Source organism: Mauremys reevesii, linkage group 7 (assembly GCF_016161935.1).
Source record: "Mauremys reevesii isolate NIE-2019 linkage group 7, ASM1616193v1, whole genome shotgun sequence".
Lineage (NCBI taxonomy): Eukaryota > Metazoa > Chordata > Testudines > Geoemydidae > Mauremys > Mauremys reevesii.
Window position 1 is genome coordinate 14,738,333 of NC_052629.1, and position 16,339 is coordinate 14,754,671.

General features: G+C 42.2%; 1 protein-coding gene across 6 annotated transcripts in view; it reads left to right on the forward strand.

Annotated features, from left to right (window-relative positions):
• The window catches only part of SLC18A2 (solute carrier family 18 member A2), a 52,715-nt gene that overhangs the window by 24,717 nt on the left and 11,659 nt on the right, over positions 1 to 16,339 (forward strand). For 5 of the 6 annotated variants that reach the window (XM_039547035.1, XM_039547034.1, XM_039547036.1 and 2 more), the window contains exons 5-10: positions 1,068 to 1,151; positions 4,250 to 4,342; positions 5,344 to 5,433; positions 5,543 to 5,586; positions 5,672 to 5,732; positions 10,146 to 10,241. In XM_039547035.1, the coding sequence (XP_039402969.1) occupies positions 1,068 to 1,151; positions 4,250 to 4,342; positions 5,344 to 5,433; positions 5,543 to 5,586; positions 5,672 to 5,732; positions 10,146 to 10,241 (468 nt within the window). The remainder of the gene's footprint in view (positions 1 to 1,067; positions 1,152 to 4,249; positions 4,343 to 5,343; positions 5,434 to 5,542; positions 5,587 to 5,671; positions 5,733 to 10,145; positions 10,242 to 16,339) is intronic. The other variant, XM_039547037.1, reaches the window with a different exon arrangement.

The following is a 16,339-nucleotide window of genomic DNA, read 5'->3' on the forward strand; positions in this document are numbered from 1 at the left end:
TGCCCCCCAGAACCTCCGCCCCCATCCAACCATCCCCTACTCCCTGTTCCCTGACTGCCCCTGGGACTCCCAGCCCCTTATCCAATGCCCTGGCCCCCTTACCATGCCGCTCAGAGCAGCATGTCTGGGATCCGCGCTGCCCAGCTGGAGCCAGACATGCTGCTGCGCTGCCCTGCAGGAGCACGCAGCCCCACTGCCCAGAGTGCTGCCCGCGTGACGGCATGGCTGCGGGGAAAGGGAGTAGCGGGGGAGGGGCTGGGGGCTGGCTAGCCTCCCTGTCCGGGAGCTCAAGGGCAGGGCAGGACGGTCCCGCGGGCCGGATGTTGCCCGTGGGCCGTAGTTTGCCTACCTCTGCCCTACACTAATGTCAGTGGGGAGTCTTTCCAGAGTAGAGTGTAAGATCCGGTGCAATACCCAAGAGGCTAGATAGGGCCTTTAAGTACAGCCATATGCAAGGGGCAGCGCACAGATGCAGTCCTCCAGGGGCAGCACTGGGAGGCACTGTGCCTCACAGGCACCGTTTCTCTGGTGCTCCCCTATTAGAAGGAGCTGTAAGTTGTCAGAGTCCTTACAGGGGTGCCACACAGTCCTCTGCATGCCCAGCCAACTATGTGAGGCAGAACATAGTGGGGAGCAGAGTAGAACCATTGCTAAGCCTCTCTTTGCCCACTTACTTGTGGGAAGGAGCATCTGGGGTGCAGCCCCTGCTCTCCCCAATGCTTGGAGCTGCAAATTGGATCATGGTAATGCAGCAGTGCAGGGAGATGGGGTGAAGGTGGGGGCAGTTGCATTAGACCAGTGCATATTCTAACCCTTACTCATTAGTAAAGATAGCTTGTATACATTTTTTTTTCTGTGTTACCAGGAGGCTTAGATGTGGAGAAACAATTCAACACTGACAAATCTAAATGTAATAAGAGAAAATAATGTGGTTAGCATTGAAAGTGACAACAGTGACAGAAAACACTTGGCTGAATGGTGTTTTCATGATTGTTAAAATATCTTTAACGTTTTAACCTCGTTAGATTTAACCTGATTTTAAAAATCGACCTTGGCCTTTTCTGCAGTGTTTGCCTTCTCGGGAAGCTATACATTGCTGTTCATAGCAAGATCTCTTCAAGGAGTGGGTTCCTCCTGTTCTTCTGTGGCTGGTAAGAATGAAAGTGTAGATGATAGATTAAATTAACTGTATTTTAGCTTGTCATTCTAGTGACAGTCATTTCCTTAATTGTGTATTTTGTCTGGCAGTTTCAATAATTAATGTTGAATTCAATTACATTCATTTTACTTTGTATGCAAGAAGCTGGCTGAAAGTATGTCAGAGAAATGTCACTTCTAAATTCTTTGGTATTTGGGTCACGTTACTGTAGAAGACTAAATATCTATGCTTTTTCGGGTACTTGTGTACAAATGTCTTTCGATTTTTTAATTCTTTTAATCAATGTAAGATCAGCAAGAATAGATGTCTGCACTGAAGGCTGGTAACTTGCCACTTCCCGTTGTAAGACCCTGTTTTCAGTTGCTTAAAACTTTGCCAAACCTTAACTGTTTGGGCTGAGATTTCTATGTTGGGAGTCTGCCTCAGCCGGAATTGTTTTTAAATTTTTTTAGGAAAATTTTGCATCAAAATAGTTCACAGAATGAGGGTCTGAATAAGAATGAGGCTAGGGAAAATCACATTGTTTTGACCATTTAAAAAAAAATCATGTCATCAACTTTTTTTTTTGGTTACAAAAAGCCCCTATGCTTTGAAACAGGGACTTGAAATTTAGCAATGAGTGGCCTTTGTGTCGGGGATGTGCCTTTTGCCATCTTCATGAAAACCCACCCAAATTTAGCCAATTTAAGTCTTTGCAAAATTGCAGCATGCACATGCTTAGCAAAGACTTGTTAAGAGGTTGGCAGCTAAATTCCATGAAGACTCCATCTGCACTGGGCATGCTCCAGCCCAGGGCTGAGCAGGACTTTCCTGAAGCTCTGGGCTGCTTGGGTGTTCAGGTCCAAAGTCTGGGCATCTGAATCAATGGCAGGGAAAACCATCTTTTCTATACTTTCAGTGATGCCAGGAACATCAATGAGATGAGTCCATGGGGAGGGGCACTAGGACTGGGATGAGAAGCCTGAAAAGGGGCTGTCTATGTGAGGAGAATGGGACTGTGATGAAGAGCAAGGGATAGAAAAGAGACAGGACTGGGAGAGGCATAGGTTGGAGGGGACAGTACAGAAAGAGTCTGGTTCAGGAGGAATGAGAAGAATCAGGGCCAGCTCTAGACCCCAGCGTGCCAAGCACGCGCTTGGGGCGGCATGCCGCCAGGGGGGCGGCAGGCGGCTGCGGTGGACCTCCCGCAGGCATGCCTGCGGAGGGTCCGCTGGTCCCGCGGCTCGGGTGGACCTCCCGCAGGAGTGTCTGCGGAGGGTCCGCTGGTCCCGCGGCTCGGATGGACCTCCCGCAGTCGTGTCTGCGGAGGGTCCGCTGGTCCCGCGGCTCGGGTGGACCTCCCGCAGTCGTGTCTGCGGAGGGTCCGCTGGTCCCGCGGCTTCGGGGGAGCATCCTCAGGCACGTCTGCAGGAGGTCCACCCGAGCCACGGGACCGGCGACTGCCAGAGCGCCTCCCGCGGCGTGCTGCCCTGCTTGGGGCGGTGCAATTCCTAGAGCCGCCACTGAGAAGAATAGTCTGTGCCAACTACAGTATACTCCCCCTCACAGCCTGGAACAGAATCAACAATTCCCAGTCTCACTATTCCTCTGCTGTCAGCAAATATCTGTGAAATCTAGTGTCCATCTGCCTTTAGTGTTGGTCCACATAGAAGATGAAAACCTGCTACTGCTATCAGTTAGCTCAAGTGGCAGAAGTCTGTACAATGGCTCTAAAGATTCCAACCTTGCTGGTGACCACTTTGCTTGTCAGTATGCCACCACATGACTCATGAGGGAATTTGGGTTTTTTCAGTTTGCTTTTATAAAGGAAATTAGAGAAAAAGAACAGTAAGATTGCAAAGTCACACTCAAAAATTAGGAAATGACAGAATTAAGATTGCCTGCATGTAAATGCTTTATGATACAGTCTTTGTTACATGATCGCATACTATTTTTTCCACAGAAACCCTACCACATTCAGTGCACAGGATTGACCTGCTCTGATCCCAATCTCACTTGTTGCAGAAGTTGGAAAATGTAATGAACGAGACAGGGGATTTCAGGCAGACAAAGAATAGACTCATGGTTGAAGTAGTTGAATGCCACCCTAGAGAACTGAATTCTATCCCAGCTTTTGCCACGCAGTTCCTATGTGATGCTAATCAAGTCACTTAAACCAGACTTTTCACAAACGGTCACCAATTGTGTGTTCCTCATTTTCTGAACACCTGACTTGAGATTCTGGGGTCTGATCTACAGTACTGCTGAATACTGGCAGCTGCAACAGAATTCAGTGGGAGCTGTGCATTGAACATATAAACTGCTGTACAGTGCTAAGTACTCTGAAAAAGTCAGGTCCTAGGCACCTCAATTTGGACACCCAATATTAGCAGATACTATTGACCACAGAACAGAGATCAATATCCTCTCATTTTACAGAGGTGTTCTGAACCTAACTGCATTAATGTTTGTGAAGCACTTATTGTATAATGATGAGCACCCTTGAAAAGTCCATGAAGAAATTAGTAATTCTGTCTTCAGCCAGGATTTGAATTGTGTACAGTAAATAAGGCCTAGGACCACACATTGAACAAGGAGTAAACAACATATTGACTAGCTGCTCATTCAGTGAGCACTCTCCATTCGGTGCACTACATGGAAAAAAGTAGTATGTGATCATGTAATTAGTGACTGTATCATAATGAATACATAGAAGGGGTCCAAAGTAAGGTTGCACAGGCAGCCTTCATTCTGGCATTTCCCATGAGTGCTTGATTTTGCAACCTAATAATGTTCTTTTAATATAGTTTTTGTGTGTGTAATGGCATATATAATGAGGCATAACCTTATAAGCTATCTATGCTTGCAGGACTTTCTTTAACTTCAGTGGGAGTTACATGTGGAGGCATGCACATATATGTGTGTGTGTGTGTGTGTGTGTGTGTGTGTGTGTGTGTGCGCGCGCGCGCATGTATATATGTGTGTATACATATATATACACACACACAGAGTAAATGTCTAATATCACATCTTTCTAATATTCAGTAAACTGGTGTATGATGAAAATAAGTTATATTATAGAGCTGCCTAATTTTTTTTTTTTAATTTTAGGGATGGGTATGGTGGCCAGTGTTTATACAAATGATGAAGAGAGAGGCAATGCAATGGGAATTGCATTAGGAGGACTGGCTATGGGAGTATTAGGTCAGTGAGATGAAATATTAATGGGAATAAAAAAAACCAAAAACCAACCAATCCCCTACCCCAAATCCAAAAAACCCACAATGCATATCTGTATTGTATGGATGCTATAGGAGATTCCACTTGGTATTTCCCATCTATGAAATAGGATTTTGTCATCCTATCTCCAGATTATATTAACAGTGCACACTAAAAATAGTTTTAAAAAGTTAAATATGCAGATACATTTTGCTAAAGGAAGACAAATCTTCTGACTTTCAAAGTCGGTCACCAATCATCTTCTCTGATTCAGAATGCCTCTCCTTAACTGTGTGCTGGAGAACAGTGATTAACATCCAGAGATATCATTGTTCATTCTCAGTTACATAAGTGGCTTTTAAGCGGTGCAGCTGCAGTTTGTTTGGAAAAGCCTTTGAAGTTAGAAATACAAACACTATGGGCTATGTTCTCATCCACATAAATCTATTTTTAAATCCAAGAGTTGAACATAGATCGGCCACAGGTTTGGGCCCATCCTGTTCCAATTTTAGTAAGTGGCAAAAAATCTTCCTGACTGCAGCATGAACAGGCTCTAAGATCAGTATTTCTACTATACTCATCCTCATGAGCACCTTTCAGACCCTTTGTCAGGTTTCTAGCATTCTTACTTCCCTAGGGACAAAATCCTGCTTGCCTTATTCACACAGATAGTACTAGGGAAATCAGTGGACCTGATTGTGTGAGTAAAGCAAGTGGGATGTGGCCCATGCTTGACATTTCTTGTTTAGGCAATGTTTGTAGACTGCAGACAACAATCTTTGGGAAATTATCTAATCTAATCAAAATATGTTCCTCATACTGAGTTACAGTGCTTTTGTTATTTTAATTAATGACCATTAAGATGGATGGGAATTTTGGCATTGAATTTCAGTGTTAAGAGAACTGGGCCCCCAATGTGCTGAAATCTTAAAAGGAATCTTAAAAGAAAAAGGACCGTGAATGATTTCCTTGTTTTTCTTTCCTAGTGGGTCCACCTTTTGGGAGTGTGATGTATGAGTTTGTGGGAAAGACAGCACCTTTCCTTGTGTTGGCAGCATTAGCTCTGTTAGATGGAGGTCAGTAAATATTAACATTCATAATTCTGTTTGTTTCATTCATTGATTTTTACTATGTAGTATAGCCACCATCTTAAACAACAGCTACAGCATTGATTTCTTTTTGCAGCTGTTCAGTTATTTATTCTACAACCATCCAGAGCACAACCAGAAGTAAGTACCACCATAAAAAAACACTTTATATAATGGGTGATGTTTTGCCCTTCCTAACCCTGAGGTTTTGTTATTTGTCTGACAGACTCAAAAAGGGACACCATTACTGACCCTCTTGAGAGATCCATATATCATTATTGCCGCAGGTACAGTTTAATTCTTATACAATTTAATTCTGACTGTGCTTTTTTCCTGTACCTTGAATCCCAGACTGCCTTACTCTGGCCCTGGTTATGAATAACTTTCTACCAATGCATCACAATTATTTGCAATATTAATTTAAAACAAGATTCCAGGAACAAAATAATTCATGGACATTCAGATGGGCTCAAGATGCAAGTCTTGGATTCACATCAGACTTTGAACTTCCCAAAGAGCAGAGATTATGGTCCACATCCGTCTCTGCATAGTACTATGTAAAGCATGCATTGTTCACCTGAGAAACTTGCAGGAAAAAATACTTGTATCAGTTAGGCTTATGTCAATACACCCTTCTGGTCAGCTAAAAACATACGTAACTCTTTTTCAAAGCCTATTATTTACTAGGATAAATGCTTTGCAATAGGGAAAACTCTAATGGAATTGCAACAGACTGGTAGATTGGAAGCACTCCAACCTGTTAACAGATGTTGGTTTTGCTGGGAAAGGGTTAAGTGAGTTCCGCTGACTCACTGAGGGTGTCTACATTGTAACCAAGGATATGAATGGCAGCTTGTGTAGATGTACCTGCCTTAGCTGTACTCTAGCTAGCTCACCAAAAAATAGAAGCGAAGATGCCACATGCAGGCTTCTGTACTAGCTCCATAAGCAAGTACATACCCGGAGGTATCAGGGTATGTCTACATGAGATGCTATTCACAATCTCATACACAATGTAGGTGAACCTTGAGTCAAGAGACAATTGTGCTACCTTGATATATGGGAAGTGTGGCTGTCTGGGGAGAAAGAAGATCCAGCATATGGCTGAGCAGTTGTGAGGGAAAGTTTATCAGACCATCCAAGCCTGGGGGAAAGGATTAAGCTGAACTTTGTTTTCATTAGAAAGGGTGTGAGTTTGGATTGTACCTAGAGAATGAACTATGTTTATAGGATTTTGGGAAAGGCACCTGCTCGCAGGTAGCTCAGGGTCTAATGGTAAGTGTTATTTGCTATTACAGGCATTATTCATTTGATTAATCTTTCTCACAGGAAGCGCAATCCTGGCTGATGTAACTATGTAGGCCACACCTTAGGCTCAAATAAGTTTGAATTTTCCATTCTCTGTCTCAGTGGGGATGCCACTGTTCACTGTGAGCCTACTGGGAACTGTCAGGCTTGCAATGTACAGGAAGCTTATGGAGTATGACAGACTTGTAATCCAGAATTAACTACCAGGGCAAACCTTTCACTACAGCTCCACTGGGAAGCCTTGCTAAACACAGGTAAAAGTCATGAGCATTTTAGGAGTTATAAATGGCTTGACACTTTAAAATGTCTTCTGCATTCTCATTTTGGCGGTATTAGTTTCATAGTTATAAGTTCAGACTCCAGGGCCTCTGCGTGTAGGTCAAATTCTTGCTTCATAATTGTCTACTTTATAGTCAAAGGTATATGTATTTCTCTAACTAGTTTGGCTTATCTGTAGCAAGAAGCTCTATGAAAAGATCTCTTGATATTTCTAAGAGGTGCTTCTTGTGACCTGGTTTACATTCAACAGAGCATTGGGGTTTAAAGAAAGACATAGAATTGGGTGTCATCCAAATACTGATGAGATCGCATGTCGAACTGCCTCAATATTTCCTCCAGTAGCTTTCACACATTGACAGTATATAGCACATTTAGGGATGACAAATTGGAGTCATATCATGAGAAAGCCCTGAAGAAAGAAGGGTAAGAGAGAGAGAGAGAGTGTGTGTGTGTGTGTGTGTGTGTGAGAGAGAGAGAGAGAGAGAGAGAGAGAGAGAGAGAGAGAGACCCAAGCCCAAGGGCTTCAGTCCTGGGTGGCATGGCTCAGGTTACAGGCTGCTTGACTGGGGCTGAAGCACTTGGGCTTCAGCTTTGAGCTCCCTGCCCAGGGCAGTGGGGTCAGGCTCTGGGTTTGGCTCCCCTACCCAGGGTGGCAGGAGTTGGATGAGCTGAGGTTTTGGACCCCCTTCCTGGCACTGTGTAGTAATTTTTGTTGTTGGAAGGGGGTCATGGTGCAATGAAGTTTGAGAACCCCTCTCCTAGAGACATTTTCTGTCATGTATTGTTAGGGAAATGGACTCAACTCCTTTATACGCCTTTGTGTTTTCGAACTCTATTTTTGGGTAAGTTTATTAAGACCTGAATAAGAATTTTGTTACTTGATCTCTTCTTTGATTCTAAGACAGAATAGAATTCATTCCTCCACCTGTATTTTGTGTGAGATGAAGTGATTTTCCAGCATCAAGGTGTTCTTTCAGGCTCAGTTGACTTGTGGTTTTGGACAAGGCATCCTTGTGTATTTAACTGGAACTGCTCATAGACATTTGAAGGTTCCAAGAGCACAAAATGTAGTGGAAAGTTTACTTTAGCCATTGTTGCTTGCCCCAGGAATGTATGGGTAGTGAGTCTACAAGTTTGTCTTAGGGGTCTTAGATGTGCAGTCTAATACATCTTGGCATTTTTGAACAAAGAATGACAGTGGTGCTCATTTTGTGCTGAACTGTGTGATGAGAGGTTTCTTCCAGGAGAAATAATTTCTCTATGACCTCAGACAAATTAGACTTGAGTTTTTAAAGGTAAAAATTGACTGATAAACTACCATAGGGACACTTGAATGTCTCTGAATACCTGTCCAAGACTGTAAGTATTAGAAAGAAAGACTTGAGGATTACATATCTAAGGGTACTGGTTACAACAATGGCTTTAAAACTTTGTGGAAGCTCACTTTGTGGTGTATTAGCAGATAAGCACATATCTCTCACTATCCTACACTTACCCCTCACCCCCCAGCTTGTGCAGGTTTTCTTGAGCAAATGGGGTTGGCTCCTCTAGTCAGGGAATCAGAAAACATACCTTGTGACTTCAACCATGTAACAAAATACACTAGGAAAAATTTGGTGAAGATGCAGATAAGTGTGACTGGGAAATCTGGAAAGAAACTATGAGTCATTCTGGCTCCTTGAATTCAACAGGTAAATTTACAGCCTATTAAATTTCATAAAACATTCCACTTGGCTCTAGCTGAGGCATATTGTAGCACAGTGTGGGGATGTTTGAAATACCACCACCTGCACTAGATCTCCTTTGAGCATAGACGATTTACATCTCCAAGGCTGTAAATCCAGCCCTTATACAAAATAGTAGAGGGTTCCACAGTAATGGTCAAAAACACTGTAGCTTGAACAGTGCTATGGCAGCACTTTATAATATTACTGTAGAATACTTTTGATAAGGGTGCATCTTTCGCCAGCACTAAACTGAATGCAGCCAGTTCATTCACAGCTACACTTCAAAATATTTGAGACCACAGAGAATGCCACTTTTATCAGAGGCCAAGTTCTGGTCTTCTCTTACTATGGATCAAGCACTAGTCTTTCATAGAATCACAGACCTCGAAGGAACCTTGAGAGGTCACCTAGTCTAGTCCCCTGCACTCATGGCAGGACTAAGTATTTTCTACATGTACACCCATGTTGGCTTTGCAGAGAGGCCTGACCCATCCTTGGAATGTTTGGGTTGGAGAGAAAATATCCTTGCATCTGGTTGGGATACATTGAGCCTCTCAAGGTGTGGATAACCCATAATAATGAGCACCCTGCTTCCTATAGAAGCCATCAATGGATCTTGGACCTTTTCCTTCGCTATGCTGCATCTACAAAGTTAACTGCAGCCCCTGCTGAGCTGCTGTAGTGGGAGAGTGGGGCCAAGATGGACTCAAGTTTTACAAAGTAATAATAAATAAAAACATCTCTCTTTTCTGGAAGTAAGTAGGATGCTGATGAAGAAAGGGGAGATTAACTTTCTATCCTCCCCAATATCCTGGCGGGAGTAGCGGGCATTCCTCAGGATCACAGCTCCTTTTTGCTTTAAGGGATACACAGTTCCTTTAAGATTCTCTGTGGCTGACAGAATTATGGGGACCTCCCACTGAGCCAGGAAGGACACAGTGCCGCCTCTTAATCATCCTCAGATACTTCGGGAATGGAGTCAGAGGCCATGCCTTGTACACAGTAGGGCTAGGATTTAGCCCCAAGAGAACAGATGTAAAGAACAAAAGATTATAGTTATAACTTATCATTTGTACAACAGTCAGACACAGTGCACTTTCTAAATGTCACCAAGCTCACTGAAATCTTTGTCTCCCCCAACCCCATTATGAAAATAGCTTAACCTTTATTGTACAATTCCTTGGAGAACTGAAATAAGAAATTGGAAACTAAGTGATCTCCCCCCCGCCACCATTTAAAGTTAATCAATATTTGGTGTACGAGAAACAGGGCTACAAAGAACACATTGTTTCTATAAACACTGCCCTTCTCTGTTCAGCTTTTGGTGTTAACATTCAAGTGATATAATCCCTGCAATTCCTTCCCCCAACCCCTCCTCTCTTTAAGGATCAATCTGCTTTGCAAACATGGCTATTGCTATGCTGGAACCAGCATTGCCTATCTGGATGATGGAGACCATGTGTCCAAGCCAATGGCAACTTGGTAAAGTATAGTGCAATATATTTTACTTGAGTCTAGTATATTGTAGCACAGGGGTCAGCAACCTTTCAGAAGTGGTGTGCCAAGTCTTCATTTATTCACTCTAATTTAAGGTTTCGCGTGCTAGTAATACATTTTTAATGTTTTTAGAAGATCTCTTTCTATAAGTCTATAATATATAACTACATTATTATTGTATGTAAAGTAAATAAGATTTTTAAAATGTTTAAGAAACTTCATTTAAAATTAAATTAAAATGCAGAGCCCCCCCGGACCGGTGGCCAGGACCCGGGCAGTGTGAGTGCCACTGAAAATCAGCTCGTGTGCTGCCTTCGGCACACGTGCCATAGGTTGCCTACCCCTGTTGTAGCATGAGGCTGTTCCAATTGAGGTTTTGTTAGCAGTGGTCTCCTTGGGTGCTTTGATGATAGATGGCAAGATGATCATTTTTTTCATCTTTTCGTCAACATCATACTCAATTGTGTGATAATGTACACATATTTAGAGGTTGTGAGATATACACACAGCAGAATTCAGTTTTTATTCTTTTATAATTTCAATGGATAATAGATTTTTTTATTGAAGCATTTTTTATTTTTATCCATTTAAAATGTGGAAAATTATGGAGGGTCAGAATTATTTAATGAGAGCAGACATTGAGAATCAAAAAGTTAGAGTCATAACTGTTAAAACACAATCTGTCAACATATGTTGAAGATTCATCCTTAAATCAAACAGCATTTTTCTTATTTTGCCTATCAGTAAATTTCAATCATCAACAGAAATATTTTTTCATCAGTTTGTGTGTATATGGTGAAATTAATGTTTATTGACACTTACCGATAAAAACGTAATCCTTCCCAGTCTATATATCGGAATGATGGAACAGCGTGCCAGCTATCATGATTTTAGTTATGAGTGTTGCAATATTTGATGTTTGACTTGACACCCCAGCTCCTGGAGACCAGTGAGTATACAAAAATCTCAATTTCATTTAAAAAATAAAGTTTCTGGCTCTTGTGGTTACAGAGAAAAGTATGAAAATGTGACCTGAGTGCACCATAAATGCTCAAAACCCAGAAGACAAATAAAAAGAACCCAAGATTATTTTTTATTAAAATCTCATGATTTAAGCCACTTGATTCATAGTTTTGAATGAGCAACAAAGAATCCTGTGGCACCTTATAGACTAACAGACGTTCTGCAGCATGAGCTTTCGTGGGTGAATACCCACTTCTTCAGATGCAAGTCATAGTTTTGAATGGTTGGGACTGGCAGTACTACATATGTATCTGTGCTGTATGTAGCACACACACGTATGTACACATCCCAGAACTGTCGGTTTACAGCAGTAATGCTGAGGGAGCTCTAGGCCCTTGTTAAAATTCTGCAACCAAATTGAAGGGAGGATTGGGAGGATCTCCCTGATTCTGAAGGATTTCATCCTCTTCCATTACTATTAAATCATCTCTGTCAAAGGGCTTCTCCATGGAGCTCCTAATACTTCTTAAGAGCAAGGGCAAAATCCTGGCCCTACTGAGTCAATGGTAATTGTGTAATTGAGATCAGTGGGGCCAGGATTTCACCCAAGTTCTTTGCCTTTGGAATGAACACGACTGCACCAAAAAGCAAAGTATTCAATAGTGAGGACTCTGCCAAGATACCAATCACAGCACTCCTTCGTACTCCTCAATGTTTTGGGCACATTATGAGCATTTATGGCAATATCTTGTTTTACTTTTAATATCTTTGCATTTTCTTTATCTCAGCCCATCCCCTTGTGTTATTTATCATGTTTATTATACTAGTACTTACATAGAAACTGAGAGTGGGATGGGTCCCATTATAATTAGTACTGTACAGACATAGATTAAGAGAGAGTCTTGCCTTAAAGATTAAGTAGACATGACAGACAAATGGATAGATCATACAAGCAGAGCGAACAATATGATGGCAGCAAACATTTCTTTTAAGTTATTTTATTTAAATAATTTCAGTGGAGTTATTTTAAGAAGGGATTAGCTATATGGATTGATTTACCTATTCATTAATCTGGGCTAGTTTGCTTTCTGGAGTGCATGCTGTGTCTGATGGAGTTGTTTGCATGTCTGAGAAGGGTGAAATGGTGCATCAGATTCCCTTTTCACATTATTGAAAATCAGGAGTTGTTTCATGATCTATTCAGGGAGAGGGAAGAGAATGTGTGCAGGGGATATTGTAGAACGATGTGCGAGCATGTGCATGTAGCTGGAGGTGGAAACTGGCTAGTACAATCAGATTATTTTGTGATGCTCCAGAGTGGGGTAAAGCAGTCAGAGTTTACAGCTTAATCTGGCCTATAAAGTTAACATTTTAAGAAGCTGAAAGTACATATCTTCACATTATTTGAGTTATCACATGGTAACATTCTTCGTGTTTCTTCTTTAGTGTTAATATGTGACATTTTAATTAAAAAGGTAATTTTTGAGTCAAATTTTATTAAACTGTAGTTAACATTGAGCACATTGCAGTAGCTGAAGGATAACATTAAAGGGATGTTATAATTCTCCCAAATACTATTATCTACAAACAATATTATTCACTCATAATTGTATTATTATAGGTCATCACCACAGATGACATGCAAACTTTAGTTCTAAAAAAAGCACCTTCAGGAAGCCAGAATGGAATTAGGGATCAATAATTAAAAGATTGCCAAACCATCAACCATGATAAAGAGTGCTATATTGTAATGTGAGCGTATTAATGCATAAGATGAGATTTTTAAAGCCTCCCTTACAGAAGAAAACATAATCCATCTAGTTGCAAGCTGCTTGTTTATCTGCCTCCCTCAACCAGAACATATTATTGATGTCAAAGAAATGAGGGTTGAGAACTTCCTGTTTGAATAAAGATTGTTTGGAGGAGACTATCCATTTTAATTAATACTAGTTTTATCCCTTAATGATAAAAGCAGTTGATTTCATCATGCTTTGTCTGATTTGATGGCATTAGCAGTTGAAAGTGTTTAAAATCTATCTTGACCCGAAAGCTTTGAAAATGATGACTTTTATATGATTTAGAGTCTAGTTGTTTGAAGTATGATCTTGCAGTTCCTTCAGAAATCCTGATTTGGATCAGTTGGTTTTATAGTCCATACAACTTAGAAAAGGGAAAACTGGAGATTCAGTATTTCACAGCTTACCCATTGCCTTACATAGCTAACTGAAAGTCTTAGCTAAGTTCAGTAACATTTTTGTAATTTTCCAGTTCTCCTATAGTAAGTAGAATGATGTATACATTCAGCTCACAACAGGACTAGGGTAATGGCGTCCATTTATTATACGCAAAAATGGCATGTTTTTCATTGTAAGCTGTGTGTGTGTGTGTGTAGGGGGCTTAGTCATAAGATGCTGCTGCTAAAATGTCTCCCTAAATTTTGTTTATGAACACCAAAGGGAACGATATAGGCAAGAAAAATATACGCTGGCTCCAGAAGGAGGCTGTGGTGTACTTTAAGGGAATTGTTTGAACACATACCACGCTGATTTATTTGACTGTGAAATGATTGACTAGAATGCTAGGCATGGTCTGCATTGAATTGTCATACACTTGCTGGTTTGGTTTCAAAAGAGGTAAACAGAACAATAAATTCACAGCAACAGTTCTGCATTCCTCTACTATGTGGAAGTTAGAAGTAAGGTCAGGAAATAAAAGAGGACTCACCCTGGGGGAGGAGCAACAACAAAAAATGCAGTGAGTATATCTGGGGAAAGCTAATCCAAATAGCAGATATTCAGATGAAAGAAAGAAACCTGAGCAGCAATAATATCGAGAGAAACCTAGATGTGATAGCAAAGAGCAATGAAATATGAGTTTGCTATATGAAGGTCATATGTAAAGGCCAGTATGATTTTTGGATACTTACAGTGACATCAAATAATAGGCCAGTATGTGACCATGGTGAGATTGCATTTGGAACAAGAGCATCAGTTTTTAGTTCATTATTAGGAACGTACAAAGAAATGGGAGAGAGCTTAGAGAATAATCAGGAGTAATAGAATTGCTTCAATTCTTCTATCCTTTCCTAAGTGACCTTTGACTGTTACCAGGACCCTCACTTCACCTATCTACAGATATTTGAAGAATATAAAAATACCAGAACAAAGGATAGAAAGGAATTACTAAGCCTTGTACAAGGGGGCATAACTAGGAGTAATGAGACAGAATTAACAGAAACTTCAGGCTGAATATTTGAAAAAGCTTCTTCATAGTGAAGTTTATTATGCTGTGGTATTACCTTTCAAGGGATATGTTGGAAGCTCCCTTGCTTGGGATAGCTGTGAATGTGTAAGATACTAATAAGTTGTTATTGCCTGTTGTACATAGAAGGTTGTCCCTGAACAGATCCATAAGTAGAATAGACTCTCCTTCTCTCTTAAGGACCCTTTCTGCTGTGACATCTGCAAGAAGTCAGACAATTAATGTTAGGCATGTTGTGACAGTCGATGAGAGTTCAGTGTTGGGGCAGTTGGCATTAAATGATGCTAGTTTATATTTTAAAAATGAATGATTCGGAACCAAGAAGTTGTGTGCCGAGTTTGCCTAAGTAACAGCATTAATGTAATAGCCTTGTCCTCTCTATTTCCCTTTTCTTGTTTAAAATGTAACTAGTATGTCTTAAATTAAGCTCCAGTTCTGGAATTGGCTCCACATGGGTGGTGAATCCTGCGCCCAAGAGGAGCGTAGGGAATGTTCAGACCCTTACATTGTAAATTATTTAGGGTGAGGGGCTGTGTCTTTCTATGCCAGAAGTTCCCAGACTATGAGGCACACTATTCTAGGGGGACATGGAGGAATGTTTTGGGAGGGGGGTGCGTTGTGGCCCCAGGCCAGTCCCAAGGGGGCAGGGAGGGTGTGGCACCCAGATCTGACCCACCCCCAGCTCTGCTTCAGCCCCGCCCCCAGCCGTGACTCCGTCTCCCAGCCCTGCACCCGGTCCCACCCCAAGTCCCCAGCTGCAGATCCACATCTGGCCAGGGGGCCGGGGGCCTGGCTGCCGGCCCACCACCACAGCCCAGCTGTGGCTCCGTCCCTGCCCTCCGTCTCAGCCCTGGTCCCAGCTCTGCTCCCAGCCCCGTTCCTATCCCCAGCCCCACCACCAGCTGCGGCCGCAGCCTTGACCCCCTTACCCCTGTCTGCATCCTCCAGCCGTGGCCCCACTCCCGACCTGGCTCCGGGAGGGTGGGGGAGCATGGCCAGGAGTAAGGGGGGGCATGTTAATACAGTGCCTAGTACAATGGGCCCTGATCGTGCTACTATCACTATAGGGATTAATATAGTGAATAACGCTCATGTCCTGGCAGGTGGATAAATAAATGTTACATTTTAGTCAGATATTTTCACAAACATACTCACCCTGTCCTGGGTACCTACCCAGAGAAGTCAGATTTTCCCCTAGCTCCCCGCATCCCTGGTGCAGTGGGGAGAGCAAGCTCTATACAGCTGCTACTCTCCCTTTGTGGGCAGAGAAGGGTGAAGCTGAGTTGCTGCAGAGGGAGAAGTAATCTGCTAATGAGTCAGCAGCAGATTACTCTGCCCCCTTGCTCAGGAACAGAGATCAAGGGAACAGGCTTCTGGGATGCTCTTGGAGCAGGGAAGTTGCACACCACACCTTATTCAGAGTTAGAAGGAGAGCAACAGTCTCGCTCTTAAATATCAGACTCAAAACATTTTCAGAACATTGCTTTCTGGTTCATGTTCAGTGCTCTGTGCACAGTATGGGCAAAATACAGCATATTTCTCAGGTGTACTGCAGCCACAGAATAGACTTCTTAAAACTCTTTTGAAAAAAAAATGGGGATGGTACATTAACTTTACTGTATCCATATAGTTGCATGGCAGCAGCTTACCTTATCCAACATCAGGATGAATGCACTACCTCAGCTTCTGACCTGAGGCCTCCACAGATCTGGGATTGTTGATGACTTGCTGTTTTGGCTAGAGGACTAAAGTAAGAGCTGTTCCAGGACAACCTAAGAGTCCTGTAACCCTCCCCAGTGCTCAGCAGTCCTCCTCTCCTCAGCACAGCATTTTCTTCACCATCTTTCCAGGCAGATCAT